Below are 22,876 nucleotides of genomic sequence, written 5' to 3'. Positions count from 1 at the left end.
GACTGTTTCCAGCATTTTAGGATCTTGTTTTGATCATTATCCTAAACTGAATCCAGAAAGAGCATATAGCATTTTTCTTCTTGGAGTTCACTATCTTAGAGGTTCAATCACTGAAATAGAAGAGTGTGCTTTACCCAAATACATGCGGACTGTTACCCCCCTTGCCTTTAGCAGCTGGGATTTATTTGTGTGTTTTGTAGTGATCTGTAGGGGCTCTTACTATCTTTGTGTCTGTGTGTGGCTCTTCAAATTTGCACTTGGCAAATGAAAACTAGGTGGGAGTGTCAGTGAATCCACACAAACTTATCCAAGCCACCAGGAAATAGACACAAGACAGACACATCCTTTTTAGCTGCTGTGACGTCATATTCTAGGGACAAGACGATGATTTTTGATAATCAGCTTTGGTTCACTTGGTTAATCTTGATTAGTAGTGTGCTGTTCTATTCTGAGATAAAAAAAACACAAACATACAAAAGACTTAGGTTCTTTCCCAATGTCTCTTTAATGTGACTGTTCTGGGGTTAGAGAGGAATGACATTCAATATTTTCCACCTGATGATTATTTGCAGGTCATAGCTGTCAACCAAATTCTCAAAGGTTGTCACAGTTCACATGCCCAGACAAACATTCCTTCAGTGTGTCAGTTTACGTAGTCAGGCTTTTGAATTGTCTGGCTTTAGATGCTGTGTGCACCTAATCAGTTTGGATCACTGCCTATAGCATGGCCTCTTTTTTTGTTTTATTTTTATTATGTTTTTACCCTTCTTCCCACAAGTATCACAGAGCTGATCTTAAACTTTTACCATCTGATTTCTCTGTGCTGGTGTGAAGCGAACACAGAGCTGACATTTCACTGTGTGCCCTCCTCCCTCGGGAATTGTTTGAACTGGCTGAGCTCCTGAGTCAGCAGTGCATTGGGTTAGGCCAAGATACACACTCCACTTTTCTCAGTACCGCATCTACATCCAAAGTTAATCGGTTAACATTTTTTGAAAACACTTGCTTATGGGCCATTTGAAAAGTGCTGATGTTTGCTTTGAAATTTCTGCAGCTAAATCATCCATTTGTAATCCATGGTGTGGCCACTAGAATACAAAACTGACTTATTCTTGTGGTGAGTAAGACTCAGGAACGAAAAGGAGGACCTCTTTCTCTTGCTTGCTATTAGTCAAAGTAAGAAGTAGCACTTAGTACAGTGGTGTCACTCTTGACACATTTGTTGAAAGAAAATATTCTTAAAACATGACCACCTACTTTACATGCAGTGGTAAAAATCTTTAGACGACACATGACTATTACATTGAATTAACCCTATTAATTAGGCTTCAGAGTTATTCAAGGAAAAGGACACGGCTTTGTGGCAAGGAGCCAAACACATGCCAGTTTGAGTAAAATACACGCTTCTCTGTTACTTTTCCCCTTTCCCACTGTTTGAGCATCAAGTCATTCTGCTCTCGGCTGAGATGGGAAAGAGGAATCGGACAGTAGTGGGAAGAGGGGTTGTGTAGAGCTGTGTCATTCCTGAGTGTGTATTTTACATACAATCAAATAAACATACACATGCATGCACACATCCTATGAAAATCCAGAGGAAGGGTACACTCTTGGCTCCAGGTCTAACGCTCCTGTTTTAATTACAACAATGATGACATACACTGATTATGCTGCCCTGCTTTAGAGCATGCCCTGCTTTCCACGTGAGATTTCTCGGGGAATGCATTTTCTATTACCAAACATGATTAATGTGCCATATAGGGTTAACTGCGCTCTTTCCCCAGAGACATCAAATGGGAGGCCGCATGTAGAAGCTAAATTATTCGGAGAGGAGTCAGTGATTGATTTAAATATAAAAGGATTAATTGGTCCCTGAACCAGACTATTAAACTGTACTGTGATCTTGACTGAAAGTGGAAGAATTACAAGTGCATTGCGTAGAATAAATTAATACATTTTCATGGCTTTAATCCTTTCTTCTATATTGCTTATTGTGGTTTTATGTACTGCACTCTATTGTATGCTTAATTGATGCAGAGGGGATTCTGTGTATAATGATTAAATGGGGTAGGGGGCTAGAACCATCCATTGAGTTTGGATGGTAGTTCTTCCAGTGTAGCTGAAAATATCTCCAGAGAAGGACTATTTCTAGGAATTCTTGCCAGCGTTGACCCCGGCCCAGAAGTTAAGTGTTACTGAGTAAGAAGCTGTAAAAGTTTACATTCTGTGGGTGCGTCGTTCAACGTGAGCGTCGGCGAATGGTGGGTAAATACAGCCCTTTATCCTCAGAAGAATTTAATTGAGACTTCAGCTCTTGAGGGTAAATAGTGTGATGGCACCGTACCGAGGGAGATCTTTCTTCTTTTATAACTATTTCTATTCAAACAATTTAGATTTTCTTCAGTCCAACTCACAGACTAATCCTTCAGTCTGACAGGGCGCTGCTCTTGAAGGCTATCAGCCGCGTGTCTCCTCTCCAGAGAGAATACAGTTATGCTTATTCACTTCTGTTATGTTGCTGCTTGTATAAATAGGTGTTCATGTAAGTTCTGCTTTCAGACAGTAATCGTGGTAATAAAGGGAGAGCAGGAAAGTTTGGCTCAGTGGACCGATTGAAGACATTATGTATCTGTGGCTTTTCTCGCAATGTACATGGCAAGTTCCCGAATGGTGTCTTCAAGATGCCTCTCTGTACCGTCTCAGTGTGTCTTCCCCTTATAATTGGATGTGCTTTGCCTTTCAGTATTCTGTCTGCTTCTGAGTAACCAGTCTGTTTGGGATATTTTTAAACAGGCACAGTCTATCTGCGAGCTGCGACAATAGAACCATTAGAATCTCAGAATTGAAGACACCGTTAGAGATCATCCTGTCCTTCACCCCTTTCACCACGTGTGTGTTTTCTCCACCACACCTTTAGGGATAGCAAATAAGTGACCTTTCTTGTCATCCCATGTTTTCTTTAAGCAACCCGGTTAGAAAGTCTTTCTATTGAATTCGAATCTGTTTTTCTGTAGTGTGTGTCAGTGGCGCCTGAGCTGTGTGCGTGCATTCTGTGCCCCTGCTGTGCGTGGCTCTGCGGTCCTGGGAAGTGTTGACCAGTGTGTTGCTGCATTTTGACCAGTGTGTGTGTACGACTGACATTTGTCACAATGGAGGATGGCATCTACTACTTTAACAATGATTGTAAAATCCCGTGCCGAGCAAAACAGTTTTCATGGAATGTTGTGCCTGAGTGAAACTTGCGCGTGAAAGATGGTTTATGTCTCTTCCCTAAGTTGTCTCATCTCTTGGTTAAATATCTACACTTCCTTCAGTTGTCACGTTGAGTGGTTTTAAGTTCTTTCACTATTCTGTTTTGCAAGGGTTCCAGTTTGCTTAATATCCTTTTCATTGTGGATCTAGACTTAGCCTGAACATGCCAAGCATGCTCTGACTAGCAAAGAGCTGGAGCAGAGGAGGTAGGTAGCTCCCTTGTTCTTAACTGGTGAGTTTTAACAGTTTCTGCCCCAGCCATGTGATGTACAGGGCAAATGCTCATCAGTAACGGTGGCTCCTCACTAGGCCTGTAGATTTTGGGAGAGGTGGGCTTGTCCGATTTGAAAAGCAGCCTCCCATGGTTTCTAATTGCCATCCACTTCCCAACACTGATGTTGTACATATTCTGTATCTAGTTCTCTCGTTGCATCTCATGATTGCCCTGGCTGCTTTTGCCAATCACATTAAATCCCCCCATTAAATCCCTCTCCAGTTCTTCTTTGGAAAGTCCTAAACTTACACAAACTATGGTTGAATTTTAGGCTAACTCCATCTGCATTTACCTCTGTTGAAGAATTTTTGAAAATTTTTCACCAGCTAGATATTGTTTCATTCAGCAGTTGATTGAAATTTAACAACAATAAAAAGTCATATGATACATTCTTTGTCTCCCTCTTGATAATTTTCTTGTGGGTGTAGTCTAAATCTAGCTGCTTAAAGTCATAGTATTCAGCTGTCTTTAGAAGAAAGCTAGTGGGGCTGTCTTGGAGTAACAGTTCTTGTTAACAAACATATGTAGTTCATTTACTCCCGGCTTCCGTAGGAATTGGATTTTAGAAATTCTAGTTTGCAGATTCTTTGCAGAATTCATTTGACTCTTCCTTGACCTTGGAATGGCCTGATTTTCATCAGGTCAAATTAAAAGTTAGAAGTCAAATGGCTGTTTGCTTATGTTCCTGAATTGGTTTTTTCCCTCATTGTTTTAAAATATTAAGTATTTCATTTAAATATTATTGAATTAGGACAGAATAATCTCTTCCCCCCCTTTTAAAAAGCCCACACATTAATATTTTGTTCAACAAATTCAGGAGATAAAGGATAACATGAAAATTCATTTGACTTTTATTTTCAGGGAAATTGAGAGAATGATTTTATTAAAACAACTGCCCTAATTCCATGCAGTGCATGGATTTGAGAACTAACTCAAGTGTCTGGAGATGGAAATGGAAAATAATTATTGAATAAATGGATATAAGATAATGAACGGATGCTTTCATTATCGCAGGACTTAACCTTAAAACATGTAGGGGAAATTTTACCTTACATTAACACTTATGAACAGGCTACTTTTGGTGTTTTAACATTTTTTTTTATTATGTATTTTCTTTAAAGTATATTTATTGCTTAAAATATGTGTGTTTTCATGTAAATTATGTAATATTCCAAATATAAATGCAAGAAGATAATCTATTAGTTTCCTGTTGCTACTATAAGAAATCACCACAAAGTTGGTGGTGATTTATTATCTTACAAGTTCATTACCTTTCAATTCTGGAAATCAGAGTTCTGAAACGGGCCTCACGAGGCTAAAAATCAAGATGTTGGCAGGGTTGCATTCCTTTCTGGAGAAACTCTAGGAGACAATCTGTTTCTTGGCCTTTTCCAGCTTCTAGAGGCTGCCCACATTCCTTGGCTTGTAGCCCGTTTTTTTCCAAAGCCAGCAATGGCTAGTGGAGTCTTTCTCACACTGTATTGCTCTGACATTGACTCTTCTACCTCTCTGTTCCACTTTTAAAGACTTACGATTCCATTGGGAGCACGGGATAATCCAACATAAAAACAATCCCTGTTGTAAGGTCAGTTGATTAGTAACCGTAAGCCGTCTGCACCTTAATTCCCCCGTAACTATGTCGAAGAACATGTTCACAGGTTACGGGGATTAAGACATGGGCATCTTTGGGAAACCATTATTCTGTTTATCACAAATGTAAGATAAATACTCATGCTTTTGCATCTCAGATTTAACCTAAAAATTTTATAATCCAAAAATGTTAACATTTTGCTATATTCTTTTCAGTTTGCATGGGTATATAACTTTTTAATTGACGTATAATATACAATCCAAAAACTACATATATCAAAAGTATATATAGCTCAATGAGTTTTCCCAAATTGTACACACTTAATAACCTGCTCTCACATCAAGAAATAGAAGTTTTACCAGCACCTCCAAAACCTCCCTCATTCTCCTTTTAAGTCACGCTCCTCTCTTCCCACGTATATGCACTATTCTGTGTTCTAACAGTTCAGTTTGTTTTTGTATTTTATATAAATATAAACATGCAGTACGTATTCTTTTGTTTCTGTCTTTTTTTCTTCTTAAAAGCTTTATTGTGATATCATTTACATTTTTTTATTATTAGTTTCAGGTGTACAAAACAATGTAGTAATTAGACATTTACACCCCTCACAACGTGATAACCTCCCTTCCCCAATCTACTACCCCTCTGACAGTGTATGTAGCTGTTAGAGTTCCACTGACTCTATTCCTTATGCTGTACTCCACATCCTGTGACTATCTGTCTATCTATAAAAGTATAGTTGTGTTTCTGTCTTGTTCAGCGTTGTTTATGGTAGTCATTCAGCTTGTTGCATGTGGTTGTAGATCCTTTATTTTGATTGCTGTGTAATATTCTGTTGTGTGACTATACTTCAATTTATTTATCCATCCTACTACTGGTGGGAGTTTGGGTAGTTTCCAGTCCTGACAAATGTTTAAAATTAGTAAATAAGACTTTGTCGGAGTCATTCAGTTAGAAAAGGGTAGATCTGATGGAGTCACTTGTTCTTGAGTAAATGACCCAGCCTGATCCAGAGATAAGCAATGACTGACACATTTCTCCCCCATCTTGGAAGCGTTATGAAAGAGGAGATTGTTCTAAGTTGAAATCTCTGAACTTAATGTAAAATAGATGTGTGATTGCTTCATTTGTTACTTCAGATTATGATACTAATCAGTCATAGGTGTGATTACTAATGAGAAAAACTGGTATTTATTCAGATGATAATTTGATTCAAATAGTACTTTATAATTTCGTCATTTGTTTTCAGTGAATTTTGTTACTAAACTTAGTGAATCCTGCTTTGTGAAAAGATAGCAGGATTCAGTTTGATTCAGTTAAATTCATTAAACTCCAAATGGAAGAGAGAAGAGGGGAGAGAGGTGGGCGGAGAGAGAAAAGAGAACGAGAGACAGGGGCTTCTGTCATAACAGACAAACAAAAATTAAGGACCCCCCACACACACACACCCCTTTCTTTTTTCTCTTTGCCTGTTGTTAGGAGAAACAGTCTTAAAAGATATGCTTCACATACTGGCTTAATAAAAACAAACTACCATTCCCCCCCTTTCGCCCCTTAAAAGAACCTGAAAATGTCACACCAGAGATTGAGTTGTATCACTTGCTCTGTATCTAGAATCTCAGACTCACTCATCCCTTGGCTTTAAGTGCCATCTCCAAGCAGACATCTCCCAAATGTGGTATCTCACCCATACCGCTTTCCTTACTGACGTGTCCCACTTCTTTCATGGCGCCTGCGCTTGCATGTCTCATCAGCTCTGTTTCTAAAATACACCTGGAATCCATGCCCCTTTGTCTTGCTGCTATCAACCCACCTAACCCTGCTTTTCTCTCACCTTGGCTGTCAGAATACCCTTCTCGTGGTCCTCCCTGCTGACCTCCCTGCCTAACCCCTCTGTTTAGGTCTCAGTAGGAAGGAGGGGCTGACTTCTTCTTTTCTCTTCCTCTCCCCCATCACCGCCCCCCCATGTGTCATCTTTTCTCCCCTGCCTCCCTTCACTGCCACTCTCAAAACACAATTTTGTTTTTTTCATAGCTTTTTCCCCCTGAAATTATCTTTTAGGAAACTTTTAAACTGTCCGATTGCCCCAGCAGAATGTAAGCTCTGTGAGAACGAGGACTCGGGGGTCTTCTTCACTGTGGCACGTCTGACATTTGGGCAGTGCTTGTATGTTTGTTGAATGAACAAATGAACTGAAAGTTGCGTAAGCTACTGATTTCTGATAGTGAAAGGAGATTTAATATCAGAATTTTTTAATCTCCAAACCTTTTGCAAGTTGGCGGCCTCAGAAAAAAATTGAACATCCATAATTTTAAGCATTTATATTTTTTGGTAGTGACCAGATGCTGATTGTATGTGATTGGCATTTAATAAATGTCTACATAACTACTGTACACATTAGAATAGTTTGAAGAGTGGGTACTTATTGGGTAATAACTTTTTCCATGCTACATCACCTGAAGGATCTCGTGTTTTCTGTTTGTCCCTTTCATGCAATGCTAATGCCATCTTTATATTGTATAAATATTATCCTTCAGATTTACAGTATCTATCGATTCTGTTAGTTCCAATATCTCCTTTTTCTTTTATATCCCCTCAATTGAATTTTACCTCATTAGGAGAAATTGTTTTTAACTGTTAAGAATCAAAGTTAATTCTATTGAGAATGTGTACAACATATTGTAAAACGTAAAGCTGTCTTCGCATTCATAATTATAAGTAGGAGTATGGAAGTATATAATTAAAAGTACAGAAGCATCTTATGTTTATGTTTCTATTGGTTTTAGCCTCAGATTTATTTTCTTATGTCAGGGATAAGAGAGTCAGGATCACAAGAAATGCTAATGGTTAAAGGCTGTCCTGTGTTGTGTTTAAAGAAAAAGAAAACCTAGCTCCTGGTGTAGGCCTGGGGCATGGGAAGAGTATGGAAGATAAATACTTGCTGATAACAGCATTCTACCAAATAAGTGTCAGCTCCAATTTTCTTTTCCTTTTGCTGGGAAAACTGTGACCTCTTTTGAGTACTGGTGAGTGAGACATTTTGCAGCAGTGCTGGATATAAAAGCCCCTGCTCTCTGGTAGGCTGATGCCAAATGGTGGAAAGCCTTTGCAGAACCTGCCAAGCCACACTGAGTGTCAGCTGCTCCATCTGAAACTGAGCTATACGAAGCGATACATTTTCTTCCTGCCTGTTTAGTGTCGGCAGTGTCTTTAAAAAAACATAACCAGAACCATTACTGTGAATAGGGACATAAAACAATTGTATGCTGTACTGTTTATTTTATATATCAGCTCCCATTAAATGCATACTGTAACATAGCTGCTGTAACGCTCTCCGTTCCTCAGATAGAACTGGGCTGTGAGAAAGAAAGAAAAACCTCAGGATGGATCCTCCTCTTTTTCCTGCCTCATCTCATTCTAGAAGTATTTACAGTAGTTTACATATAATAAATATAATGAAACAGGAGAAAATAATAAGGGTTTGATGGGTACTCATTTGTGATGGGAAGCGCACTAGTGGAGTGTGCAGAAGTCACACTCTGAAAGCAAATGTTGCATCGCTAGCCCCCGGTATTGAAAAGATTTCCTTTTTGCCGTTGTTTGTTTGACTCTCTAGGTAAAGTCGTACTTGCTGTTGTTCACCTGATAAATGGCAGCGTACTGGAATTCCCATCTGCCTTATGCTGCTTTGGGAGCCCATTTCTCCCACTGTGAGCTGGGTGTGGGACTCTTGGCAGGTGTCAGAGGTCTGTCCCTCCGTTTCTTTAAAACTGGCAAGATCTCCACCAGGCCTGCCACTCAGGGTCCTCCCCCAGAATCTGTCACGGTGGTCGGCTGTGTAAAATATAAGTAAATAGTCACAATTTTAAGATGTACGATCCAAATATATTTGGTAATTGGGGAAGATACAACATTTCAGTGTAGCAGTAAGAAGCAGTGGAGAAAGGCTAGTTTATGCTCTCAGGCAGAGAGGCAAAAGGGACACATAAAGTCTTAGGTATTTTAGCATCAGTTGATCCTTTGTTCTTAGCAATATATAATGCCTTATAGAATTTAATGAGAAAAGGGGCAGAAAATGTTATGTGGTTCTCCAGTAACCCTCCCCAACTCTACCCACTTCTCACTTTGTTACAGCCTTTTAAAGTAACCAAAAAAAAGATGAAAGGTTTTGTTTTATACTTAAAAAAAAAGGAATCCAAGCATGTCTTAAGGTGAGCAATAAAAGTACATTGGTGGTTATGACTTACCTAATATAAATGTCACTTTAATCTGGATTCTCTGCCAGGCACACTCCCATTGCACTTCCAAAGGGCTGTCCAGAGACTGTGACTAAATCATCGGGCCTAGTTTAGTAACCTCGAGAGAGGTTTTAATAAGATGACTTTCATAAGCCGCCTCAGACGTTGTGTACTTTGGCTTCTGACTTTCAAGCACCCATCACTGACTAAAGCAGCTCTTATGTCTATTTTGGCATCTTGAAAATTATCTTATATAGTTTGTACCGTCAGGGTGGGAACCCTCGAACGCTTCCAGCCTTTGGATGGAGGAAATACTGAGTCAGAGCCTCCACACTGTAAGGGAGGTACCCAGGGAGAACCATGAAGTCCTTTGGGCCACTGGGGCGCTGTTCTTGCATTAATGCAAGAAGTGCTGCTGTTCTGTTACCACTGCGCGGCGTCAGGAATGGTACCCTGTGGTCGGGAGGAGTTAACTCACTGCCCCAGGGCCGAATTGACTGCCAGGGAACAACGTAGCTCTGAGGATGGAAGGGTAGAAAGGAGCAGTCAGAGAGCTTGCTAGTTTCGTTTCTCTCATCTACATGTGTATGTGTGCATCACACGTATATATTTATATGTGAAGGAAAATTGATCACTGAGGCAATTTTGTATCGTAACAATGTAACTGGTAACTTTTTTTTCTTAGAAGGGTGACTGATTATTCATAGAATTGTGATGGTAATTTAACAGTTATAAGTACGGTCTTTCATTTTAAAAAAAATATGTCTCGTTAACTTTCCTGGACATTTTTATTGCCCCTGTAATCAGACTTAACTTATAACTTAAAGGGAAGATACATGAAATAGTGAAAGCATCTCAGAGCTTTATAAGATAATTTAACCATCGTGTTATTTGAATATTATAATGCTGTTGTCTTTTAAAAAGGAGACGAAAGTTAAGGCCTGTCCAATAAGAGAAAGGACTGTATGCTGGTGAGCAAAGGATCTCAACATAGTCTGTGAAGGCTGCCAAAGTAAACGGTATATTTTTAAGGAAAGGAAATGATAAAGTAACATTAGCAAAATATTCCCAAATGAGGATCTATAGAGTGAGGCAAATTACTTCTGGCAAGAGATATGTTTCTTGACAACTTGGCAATTTTTAAGATAATAAGTTCATAACACAGAAAGCATTTAGATAAAATTATCTAAATGCATTCTGCATTGTGAATCTGTTATCAAAACAGTCTTACACCATAAAAAGACAGGAGTTTATTAATATGCATAATGCATTTTGAGAGCACATTGCATTCTGAAAACTCAGTGTAAGAAGTAAAAAAGTCTTTTTTTTAGGATTCCGAGCATTGTAAGACTACAGCGATCTGGAATCCTAGCCTTTCCTGGCTGCGGTGAGGCGCAGGTCCTTCCCAAGCTGCGCACTGCAGCCTGCACCTCTCCCGTGTGTTTCCTAAGGAAACAGTTTTCAAAGTTGCCCTTTTTTTTATCACTGGAAATTTCATACCACCTCCTTCCACTAAAAATTAAACTTCTTCCCGCTTTAAAAATATTCACTGTTGCACATCAACTGTTCCTGTTCTCGTCATGGAACTTTCTGAAGAAGAGTAATTTAGTCTTTGGTTGTAACTAAAACCGCACCCATTTACTCAGTGACTGTTAAGTGGTGTGTGTTGTGAGCTGTGTTAGGTATGGGGGTGGAGGGCAGTGGGATAGGCATGCCTCTTCCTCTTGGGGACTTAACATTATGGTGGGGAACCACAGAAATAAAGAATTGCAAATTAGGGCGAACCTTAGGAATAGGGTGATGGAAGCATTGGACATAGGAGTTAATGTAGTGAGACATGACATTGGAAGGATAGAATGAAACCTCATTTCTTTCCTTATTTGAATATAGTTTTAGTTTTACTTATTGGACCTCTGAGAAGATAGAATTTTAGCCAATTATGACAGTAAAATAAAATATGTGATATTTTATAAATAAAAGGAAAACTTTTTTTTTGTTGGAACCCCCCCATTCCCATTAGTTCATGTCATTTGTTAAATAAACCGATAATTCTTTAAGATTGAATAGGGTATAAACCAATATAAAATAGTTATATGAGGTTTTTAAAAAGATTTAATATTAAAGTACAAAAATTTTGACTGAGGCATCCTACCAGAATTTCTCCATCTTCCTATTTCTGTCCCTTTTAAGTTCCTAGGTATCTTGCGAGCATTCTGGTGAGTATAGTTCCAAGTTAGTGTTTTTGTTCCTTTTAAAGGTTTTGGGTGTTTTGCTTGGGAAACTAGAAAATAGTCAAGGGCTGATTCTGATCTTGGTTTCTTTCCGATTCCCTAAATCTAGCAGAGTGTCTGGCACAAGATAGATAGACGTGCTTAGTAAATGTTTGTTGATTAAATGAGTTCTTCTGATAGTATGGGTGCCAAACAAGAAGTAAGTACTCTTGACAGCCGAGAAGAAATCAGTCTCTTTGGAAAGAGCTACAATGAAAAAGCTTGAGGGAGAAAGTAGAGTGATGTTGGGCTCACGGAGAATGAGGGAGTGGGAAATTGTGTGGAGGACGGAATATAGGTGGGATATGCACGGACTAGCAACCGTTCCAAACTGGCTGTCGTTGCGCGTTTGCATAGGGAGGTAGAAGCGGGTTGCACCAGAGGCGAGGGGGCCTGGCTGATGTGCAGAGAGGTCTAGATTCTCCCCCTGGGCTGAGGCGCCGTGACTTGGCATTGATGGCGGAGATCTTGATCACCAGTGTGTTTCAGGAGGATCCATTCGGCCCCAGTGCTTTGGGTGAAGAACAGGATACAGGAGCAGAATTCCTCAATGGCATTTACTGAAGAGAATGTTCTGCTGATCTGTATGTGTCGTCCTTATTTATTCTGTGCTAGTCTCCTTTCTCGTTCAGAGAATCTGAACTACCTTCGGTCCAAAGAAAGTCATACTATATTATACCCCACAGCTGTAAGTGATACACTCCAAGCAAGCTCCCTCCAGAAATACAGTTAGCGAGAAATCAGAAATGCTCAAGACCGGGGTAGGTATCCCCTAATATATTCCTGGCTGCAATATCACAACTTTACACTTGTGTTCTTCCCTGTCTCCAGACTCAACGATCGCGGGCTTATTTCCACGTCTCCTAGTAAAATGCCGGAAAGTTTTAGAGGCAAGATACAAAGTGTCACAAACTCATTGAGTATTAGAGATGCAGCATCTCCCCACGCCGGGCACCACGCTCACTACTAGAGCCCAAAATGATAGATAACACATCATTTCTGTCCTCACAAAATTAGTCAGATGGGCCAGACATAAAACGTAGGAACACTGAAGTGCTTTGACCGAGACGTACACACGGAAGTATGGGGACGCTTCGCCTGTCCTGGGACTTAGAAGATGATTGCTCGGAAAAGACGGGAAGGAGTTAGATGAAGGTTAGGGTCCGTGTGTGCTGGACGGAAGGGCAGCAGGAACGCAAGCAGACTCGGGAGGCGGCAGGGCACACGTAGCGCTGTGTGCAGTCTCGGAGCAGCCAGGGCAGATGCAGCAAGAGGAGCAGCTCACGCGTGGCTGTGCACTGGTGCTGGCACTGAGCATGTCCTGTCGGCAGTCCTCTGGCACCGGGTGCCAGGACGGAAAGAGTTATGTCAAGTTGACCTATTCAGCACTTAACACAGTCGAAGAGCTTTCTATATCGCAGCTTATATACGTATCATGATTCCTAGTTTAGAGAAATGTGTTGCCTAAAACCCTGCTGTCTAGGAGAGCTCCAAGGTGAGGGAGGAGTCAGCTGCTCTGACTGCTCACAAACTGACGTTGCCATCTTTACCCAGGGGTTACTTTGAAACAAAATATTCTGATGGTTTTTTAGTTCACTTCTGAAAGAAATAGGTCTTTGAAGCTTAGAATAAAGAGTTAGAAACATCTGGTGAAGTATTTTGAGATACAATAAAAGCGCACAGGGGCTACAGCGAGTAGGGAGAGAGGAGTAGAGGAAAGGAGAAAGAAAGAGAGAGAGAGAGACAGAGAGAGAGCAAGAGAGACACTGAAAATATATATAAAAAAGGGATGGGGGAGGGAGAAGAAGGTGAGAGGGCAAGAGAAAGCTTAAGAGGATTTTAAACTTGAATGAGCTTCCTTAAGTCATGTTATATACTTGAAGTAAGAATTAATTTCATATTTTGAAAATAGTTGAATAAATTGCTCTAGTGATTCCTTATCTCATCAGTAGTGTTTGTACAGGGCACTTAAATGACATTCTTGTGAATAACTTCTAGACATCGATTGCCCAGTTGTTTATTAGTCATAAAATAATTATGCTGGCATTTATTTTATTTTTATTCTTCATAATTCTCATGTTGATTTTTTAATAAAACAAATGGCAAATGCTAAAGCTATATTACACACCCCCGTAAAGTCCTTAATGTGAAGGTTTTCCAATACTCTAGATTCTTGAATGTGCTTATTGAAGAGAAAACTCAGTCGAATCTCAGTTACATAACAAACACACACACTGTCACATACAGACTCCAAAAACTTCTCCCCCTCTTCTTCCTGTCTCCCTCTTTGCCCCTTCTCCTTTTTCTCCCTCTTCTTTTCTCTCTTCCTCCCTACCCATCTCTCTTCTTTCATTTTCCCCCCTTTTCTCTCCCTTTCTCCCCTCTATCTCACTTCTTTCCAAATATCTATAGAAAGAACATAATCCAGAGAGCACGCCACAGTTTACAAACTGTAGACCCGCCGTGCCCCTGAGCGTTGTGGTTGGTATGTCAGAGGTGACAGTAGTGATGAGTGCTATTGTTGGGGAGGAAAGAGAGTTATGGGGGCTGTGAGTTGCGTGATGAGGATAAGCCTTGCTGAGGAGGTGGCGTTGAAGCAGATTGTAGGACGTGAGGAGAGAGCCCTGTTGATACCTGGGAGGAAGAGAGTTCTAGGCATTAGGAAGGGTAAGTTCCATGACCCAAGGGAGCAATTGTCATTGGCTTGTTTGAAGAATAGCAAGAAGGCTTCTTGGGCTGGAATGGAGAAAGGGAAGGGGAGAGACCAACAGGCAATTTGGTCAGAAAGGTAACTGGGGCTGGGTGTTGGGATTTACTGCATTTTGTACTTTGTACTTTGTGAGATGGGAAACCATTGGAGGATTGGTGCTGAGTTCCATGTTCTGCTTCATTTGCCTTTGGCCTTGCTTGCTTCCTTACCTCCCTGTTGTAGTTACTGTGGTCTGCTAGTCTTGATACTGCGGGGTTAAGTCTCTTGCTTTGGTTTTTCCCAAAATTGCTTTGGCTATTCTTGACGCTTTGTTCTTCTGTTCTACTATATAAGTTTTAGCATCAGCTTGTCAGAATACTTACTGGAATAGCAGTTGGAATTGAATTTAAAGATCAGTTTGGGGAGGATTGTAATCTTTGTGATACTGATCTCATATCCAGGAATATGGCTCCTCTTTTAGAAGAGTTTATGTCTCCTTTTATAGGCTTCAAACTGAATGTTCTGTACATTTTTTCCATAGAAGCCTCACATGTCTTTCATTGATTTATTTTCTAGGTACCTTTTAGTTTTCATTGCTGTCACTAATGGTGTATTTTTTTCCACCGTATTTTCTAAATGATATGTAGGATCACAGCTGTTGTTGATCTTGCATCTACCACCCTTACTACCTCTCTTGTTCTCTCCTGTTACTTCCATTAGTCTACCTAATTGTCCACATAGAAAATCTAAGAAAGTTACATCATCTGCAAATAAAGAGTGTTACCTCTCCTTTTCCAGTTTTATACTTTTCTCCCCTTTTCTTGTCTCGCTGCACTGACCTGGACGTATCGGAGTACAGTGTTGTGTTTAAGAGCAGATCTCCTCGTCTTGCTCCTTTTTAAAAAGGAATTCTTCCAAAGTTTTAACATTAAGCAAAATCATTGCTTTATCTGGTTAACTTAGTTCCTTTCAACTCCCAGTTTGCTAAGAGTTCATTTTAAAAATAATTGTTGGATTTTTTGGATTTTAATATAAGCGTTTTCTCTTCACATTGAGATGGATTCTTTGGTTTTTCTCCACCTCTTAATGTACTGCATTACATTAATAGATTTGCTGGTGTTAACCCATTCTTGTATTCCAACATAAAAACCACTTGGTTGTATTGTAGATCTCTGATTTCAATGTGCTATTATTTAATATAGAATTTTGGCATTTGTGTTCATGAGTGAAATTGTTAGGTGATGGCTTTCTCTTTCTGTAATTAACCACATCCGGTTTTTCTGTCAAAGTTGTACAAGCATAATGGAAAGAGTTGGGAGACTTTCCGTTGTGTATTGTTTGTTGAAACAATTTGAATAGAGAGATTGATTGTTCCTTGAAAGTTTTGTGCCTTTTAAGCTGGCATTGAAGTAGGTGGGTAGATTTCTTAGTTATTTCAAAATATTTTCTAAATCTTCTATTTTTATAAAGAATATTATTCATTTCATATGTGTCAGACTTATGACATTTTTATCATTAAAACATTCCTACTCTGTCTGTGGTTACTTCCTTGTTTTGGTTCTGCGATTGTTTGTGACCCTCTCTCCTTGCACAGACATCTTCTGCCATCCCCTCCTCTAATCAGGCAACTTAATGGTTTGTCCTTTAGTCTTCTCCAAGAACAAGTATTGATTTTGTTAATCCTTTCGATCGCTTTTCCCCCCTATTTTATTAATACGTGTGTTGTGTCATTATTATTTTCATCTTTCTGTTTTCAGAAACTTCTTGATTTGAATACGTATTTAAGGTTTTCTTTTAGGCATGTAAAGATATAAATTACTCTCTAAGTACTGTTTTTCTCAGATTGTGACATGTATTACTTTTGTTGTCATTCAATTTTAAATATTTTGTGATTTTCATTGTGATTTCTTCTGTAACCTATGATTTGTTTAGAGAGTGCATGTTTAAATTTCCAAACAAAGGGATTTTATTTTAACCTTAAAACAAACAAACAAACCAAAAAAACTGGTGATTTTTAACTCAGGTGCACTGTGATTAGAGAATGCATGGTCTGTGTGATATCAGTTCTTTGATAAAGAGGACTTGTGTCCTTGTACCCATTCCACTTTTGCACATCTTCCATGTGTTCTTGGAAAGAGAATAGATTGTTTATTTCTGGAAAGCCAACATATATACTCAAGTTTATGTATTTTTGTCATTCCAGGTTTTTTTTTAATTCTTAATAATTTGCTTATTCTTTTACTGAAAAAAGCATGGTAAAAACTTTATTAATTGCAGATTTGTCAGTTTCTCCCTGTATTTCTAGCACATTTAAAAATATATTTCTAGGTTATATTGCATACCATATGGCTGTGTACATATTTGTTCAAGATTGTTTAAATTTCTTGTTGAATTCCTCTGTTTATTATAATGTAATGATGAACCTAAGTTTTAAAAATATTTTATTTTTTGTTATTTTTATACCAGCTTTGTTTTTATTGGGATTTGCCTGGCATATCATTTTCTACCTTCTATTTTCATTCTTTTGGTGTAACTTTATTTTGTGTGTTGTTTTGTAAGTATTATATAGATGAATATACTTTATTTTTGTAGCTACTCTGCTGATCTTTGCTTTTTGATAGGCAGAGAATGAATGAATTATACTTTCCAAATTCATCTTCGTTTTCACAGTGATAGAGCTACATTCCCTCTTTTTAAAAATTTCCTTTAAAATGGCAAATTCTAACTCAATAGGTTTGCGCATACAATTTCTTCTTGGAATGGTCTTTACCACTTTCCTCTTTCTTAAAATTCAAATGCCTCAGTTTACATGCTTCCCCCCTTTTTTTTTCAGAGAAGCTTTTCTCTGACCCATCTCTTTCTAAAATAGCACCCCTGCATTATTTTCTATTTTAGTACCTCATTTATTTATTTTATAATGCAGAAGTTATTTATAGATAGATAATTTAGTGATATTCGTATTAATACTATATTATACTAACCATTTCACTTGCCTGTTGACTATTCGATATAAGTCAGTACAGGGAGAAAGATATGATAATAGCCCTAAAGGCCTAACATGGTCTAGAGCAGGTATTTCAGGGTTGGGGAACCTGGAGCAAATAAAGAGGTAGAAATAAAGGCTCTTCATGAGTGGGAGAGAGTGAGTATGGGAGCGCCTTTACACAGAGAAAAGGAAATATGTAGTCCCTGAGGACTCAGGGGGCGGGGGAGACAAGGGTAACTGCAGACGTCCTTAGGGAATAGAGGTTATGGAAAGAATTACCTGAATCAGACCTAATTTATTGAGTAAAGAGTGGAGAATACATGGAATTGAGAAGGCTTGGAGTACTTGTCAATAGAGTGCCCTAAGTGAGGCCCCCATTTTAGTTTGAGTGGAGTTACAATGGTTTTGGTTCTGTGTATTCATCTGATAGGACCTCCTGGTCTCCCGCAGTCAGGGGTTCGTAGAAATGATGCAGGGACTGGTGTGAGTTACCCAGTATGTGAAGGGAGCATGGATCTAAGGTAGAATGTTGTGACTGTACTGTGAACACTGTGTTCAGAAGGGAGACCTGAATTCTTATGCCAACTGTGTTCTGAACTACTCGTGTAAATTTGGGCACCTGCCTTCCCCCGAATTAGAAAGGGGTTGAGCTTCCTCATCTCTAAAGCCCTTTTCAATTTTCTTATGATGAGAGTGTATGCAATATAGATGGAGTGGAGTGATTAAAGGTTCAGGTAAAAGTGGGTGATGGCTGAGAAGAAGCAAGAACAGGTATGGGCCTCGTAATAACTTTTACCTCCTAACTTGATAGCAACACTGTCTAACAATGTACCTGTAACTGGATTTGTAGTACCCCTTGTTTTCAATGTTCTTCACAAATGTGATTTCATTTTACTTATATAAAAATATAAGTTGATAGGGATAATAATGAATATATCCATTTATAGCGAGTTAGCTAGAGGAAAGGACATTTCAATTTAAGTGCAATTCCAGTTGTGCATCTAAGAATGGCATTGGCAAGCCAGACTTTTCAGTCCTATTTTCTCATCTGTCAAATGAGGGTGGTTGGCTTTTGTATCAGTCTACCCTAATTTTACTTTTAGTTAGGCAGATTTGTAGATCAGAGAAATACTTTTCTCCACGGTTCTTCATGCCATTTCATTCCCCAAAGGCAACCAAAATTAATAGGTTTTTTAAAGTATATCTTCCAGAGAAATTCTATGCCAGTGTAAACAAATTGTGTTTGCATATATTTCCACCTTTTACCATTTCTTTCTTTCTTTTCTTTTCTTTTTTTTTTTTTTTTTTTGCGAAGAGGAGTATATTATTCACATGTTTTTTACCCTGTTTTTTCTCCTCACATTTTGGAGTTTTTGTCGGAGGTTTTCCCCATATCAGTATGGTTATTTTCTTTTCAAGTGGTTGCACAGTGTTACTTTGTAAGAATATATCATAGTTTAGTTAACCAGTCTTTACTGATGGACATTTTGGCTCGTTTCAGCCTTTAACTGTTACAAGCAGTGCAACTATTACAAACTATTACAAGCAGTCAATAGCAGTCGTTTTCTTCTGTGGAATGAAGTCTTAGAAGTAGTGTTACTAGGTCCAAGGGGAGTTCTGCTGTCTCATGTCAGTATCGTCGTCCTCACCTTCTTGTTTCATGTCATGTGAGAAAAAAAAAAAGGGATTTTATAGCTGGGAAGAGGTTTAGGTCCCATCAAGTTCAGTGGTTCTCAAAGTGTGGTCCTTCCTTGGGCAGCATCATGTGGGAACTTGATACAAATGCAAATTTGTGGGACCCACCCCAGACCTCCTGAATCAGAACTTCTGGGGGCACCCCAGTAATTTGTGTCAATGGCTGATTTTACATATGAGGAAAGTATGATCAAAAATGTAAAGTAACTTACCAAGAATTGTACAGTTATTGGTGGCCTCTGTTATATTTCCACTATAACTTGCTATTTTTCTTACATTTTAACTTAAAAAGACATTTTGTTTTTAAAGTTATCAATATGAAAAATAGGTCATTGACTCAATTCCTGCCTTTTTCATTTGTGCTGCTTCTCTGTGTCTTTTGGGGCATAGGAAGTTCAAATGAATACTGTTTGGAAGTTTTCATCATGATTCTTTAGATTCAGCTGACTTTTTAAAACCAAACCTTAAATTGGCTCCCTGTACGTTTTCACATACAAGTCTCTGTGTTGTCTCAAGGGGTGACCTCCGACTCTTTTTCAGACTCCTTTCTCATCATGTCATGCCATTCCTCCCTTTAGAATTTCCAAACTATAGCCTGCTCTTAACTACATCTACTGCTTGCCTCATGCTGTCTCTTACCTTTTCTTTTCTCTGTACTACTGAAACCCTGTTTTCATCTGTTCTTGTGTTCTTGAAGTATTTGGATCTTCCAAATTGAACAAATCCATACATCTTAACCTTCCAATAGCATTTTGTTTTTATTTCTTTTCTGTATTTGTACCTGGCTTTATTTTACTGATGAGAGTTCATATCACTCTTTTCTTCACTTATTCGCTCCTTCAGAGAAAGGACCATGTTTTTATTCAGTGTCACTTAAGGCTCCTGGCACCCTTCTGTACACTTACTAGTTGATAGATAAATACTGGTTGCATTTATTCTCATGTACGGTTGGGAATCAGTGGAAAAGAAAATGTATTCTATGCTACCTTCAATATCTGTAACTCTGTCTAACCAGATATTTTATAAATACGCTATTAAACACATGGGATACTAGGCATGAATAGGGTAACTCAGCTCAAACCCCTTCACTGAAATTTACAGATAGAAAATTAACCAGTCCAAAATTAGTAAACCTGTATTTTGGTCCTATCATGTGCCAGGTGTGATGTTGTTAATGTCCTTTGTTGAAGATGATATTTCTAGTGTCATTTTCGTAAAGGACAATGCACTTTTACTCTTGATACTGTTTTATACCTCTATGCATTATCTCCTCTGTGTGAACTTGAAACTTAAAAAGTATGGTATCAAGAGGATTTTCTTTTATTATTATTAGTTTCAGGTAAGAGGATGGTTTAACTTTTAAAAATTCTTAACAAAATTTTAGTTACTGTATTAAGTTTACTGTGTTTGGCTAAATACCCCAAATCTAAGATGGGATGTTTCCCATTGATGAAACTTCACATTCTAGTAATACAGAAAATTTTGTCAGGCTATCTCAACACACTTGTCAAGGAAGAATATATATCCTTCATTGTGTGACGAGTGGACATTTTGTCACTTTTATTTCAATTTCCCCTTAAAGCCTTATAATGTTATATTTAAAGAAAATTTAATTTTTTGAGTAGACTTAAAATACCCTTTAATATTGTGAAGAACTTGAAAAGAAGCACATCTTGGAGATAAATTTTTAGATGGTGGTTGCCTGATTTGGGTTCACCAGGCACATATTCTTATGAACTGTCTTGAGAAATAGAGATGTTATGACAGGCTTAGCGCCAAAGTTAACAACTTTGAAAGAATGTGCCACTGGAGTAATTTTGAAATTATTTTTCTCCAAGACACTTAATTTTTGTCAATTTTTAGCTAATTGTGTGGAAAATGGAGATGTGTGGAATGGTTTAATAAAATTTTATGATCAGAAGTAAATTGCAAAAATAAATGTAATAGATTACCAGCTCATTTAGACACTTGTATTACCTTAGCAGTTGTATATTGGAAATTTACATACAGCAGTGTCTTTAATTACTGTTTTAAAAATCAACAGTTTTATCCTTATTGTAATGTTGTAAGGTTGTAAATTTGATGTTGTTATGTCTTATCAAACATAAGCATAACTGTTTTGTCAGTGTCCCTAGAATCAGTTAAAAGTCAGTTCAGATACTAGTACATGAGCAGGTAGAAAAATGTTATTCTTTTTCTGTCCATAGGAATTTATAGTCGGCATAGGAGACTTGATACAAATGAAACAGGAAGCATTCTACACAGTAGCTTTCAAAATTTCACAATGCACCATAACTAATTTTTCAGATGTATCCGGCAACTTTAATTTAGTTTGCCGACAAGTTGTTGTTATATTATTTGTCCACAATCAATTAGAAATTTATGCTGTTCGTATCATCAGAGGCAAGCTTTGCAGGATGGCTGATAAAGTAAAGCTCTGTCCTGTCTGTACTTCCTGGGACTAACATCTATTTGTTTTTACCAAAATGTGGAGTTGAGTTTCTCATTGTTTCTTTTTTTAGTGAGCATTTGTCCTGTGCTTTCACATTCTTTCTTCATGGGGAAAGTAATGTATGCACAAGTGTGGAGATTGCCCAACACCAGCCAATTTATTTGATCAATGAGGAGCATATACACATGGCTCAGTCTTCACCTGCACCATTTCAAGGTAAGTAGTGGTGATGCCCCTGCTCTCCACCCCCTGCGTTAACCCCGTAAGGTTTTGCAGAATGAAATGTTATCTTAAATGGACATTTTAATGGTAAGCATAAGGGCCAGTTTCTGAAGAAGAGAGGAAAGACCACTATATTACACATTAATAATAATAGCTTGCTAGTTTTTTGCTGAAAGCTTATTACATACACACTGTGGTCATATGTGAAGTTGTATTGAGGAAAAAAATGTGGAGAATTTCCTTCAGCACAAAAGATCAATAAATATTTGAAAATTATAATCCAATGAGTAATCGACAAATCTTACAAATGAAAGCTTTTCGTTTTGTTTGTTCCATAGCTTCAGAAATGTAACAGCTTACAGATAATTACTGTTGACTTAGTATTTGAAATCTCAACCAAAATCAAATTTCTAGAGTTGTGTATAGTTTCTTCAGTAGTGTTAATATCTTTAGTATTTTCTTTTAATTATAGACTACATTGGTTCGTATTTTTCTTCTCAGCTTATCACCTAAATCTCACCAAAATAACTCCATGTCCCTTTTCTCTAACTGTGCATTCTGTGTCTTTGGGTTTGTCTTTGGAATTCAGAATTTTCTATGAATAACTTAAAATGTAATATTAGGTTGAACCATACGGAAAAATCTTTTTTGGTTCAATCTTATTTATGATTACTAGAGATGTCTGATTGAGATAGTTGTAGTATAGCACACAATGTAATTTTAAAAAACACTAATATTTTAACAGACTTGACTAAAGTATTTTTATTGATATAATAGCCTGTCACGAATATTTAGCCTCCATATTATTTATGATTGCTTTTTGGTTTTCAAATTAAATCCGATGACTCTGATTTAATTTGATGAAAGCATCTGTTTCTTGCCCTAAAGATAATTAAATTTTTTTCTTTAAGGTAAAAAAGAACATTGAATCCTCATTTAACTGTGTCCTAATTATTACCTACTTTTGCCCCGACCCCCTATTTGTAATACATTCTAAGTTATGTATTTTATTATTCTGTAATTTTGGGTGTATTATGTATGGACTACTATGAAAAACAACCCAATTCTCAAACTGTACACTTGAATACTGTACAGTACATGCATATTATGGATTGTCAGAATTATTTAAGTATTATGTTTCCTTGACTGTGAAAGGTGTTGAGAACCATCTGACTTCCTATCACTCAAAATAACAGCATTTATTTATGAT

General features: G+C 38.0%; 1 protein-coding gene across 2 annotated transcripts in view; it reads left to right on the top strand.

Moving 5' to 3' along the window:
• MED13L (mediator complex subunit 13L) overlaps positions 1 to 22,876 on the top strand; it is a 274,477-nt gene that overhangs the window by 194,378 nt on the left and 57,223 nt on the right. For both annotated transcript variants that reach the window (XM_033097386.1, XM_033097387.1), the window contains exon 5: positions 21,515 to 21,660. In XM_033097386.1, the coding sequence (XP_032953277.1) occupies positions 21,515 to 21,660 (146 nt within the window). The remainder of the gene's footprint in view (positions 1 to 21,514; positions 21,661 to 22,876) is intronic.

This window comes from Rhinolophus ferrumequinum, chromosome 25, assembly GCF_004115265.2.
Source record: "Rhinolophus ferrumequinum isolate MPI-CBG mRhiFer1 chromosome 25, mRhiFer1_v1.p, whole genome shotgun sequence".
In the NCBI taxonomy this organism is placed as follows: domain Eukaryota; kingdom Metazoa; phylum Chordata; class Mammalia; order Chiroptera; family Rhinolophidae; genus Rhinolophus; species Rhinolophus ferrumequinum.
The sequence above is the reverse complement of the archived record's forward strand: the minus strand, read 5'-3'. Positions and strand labels throughout refer to the sequence as shown.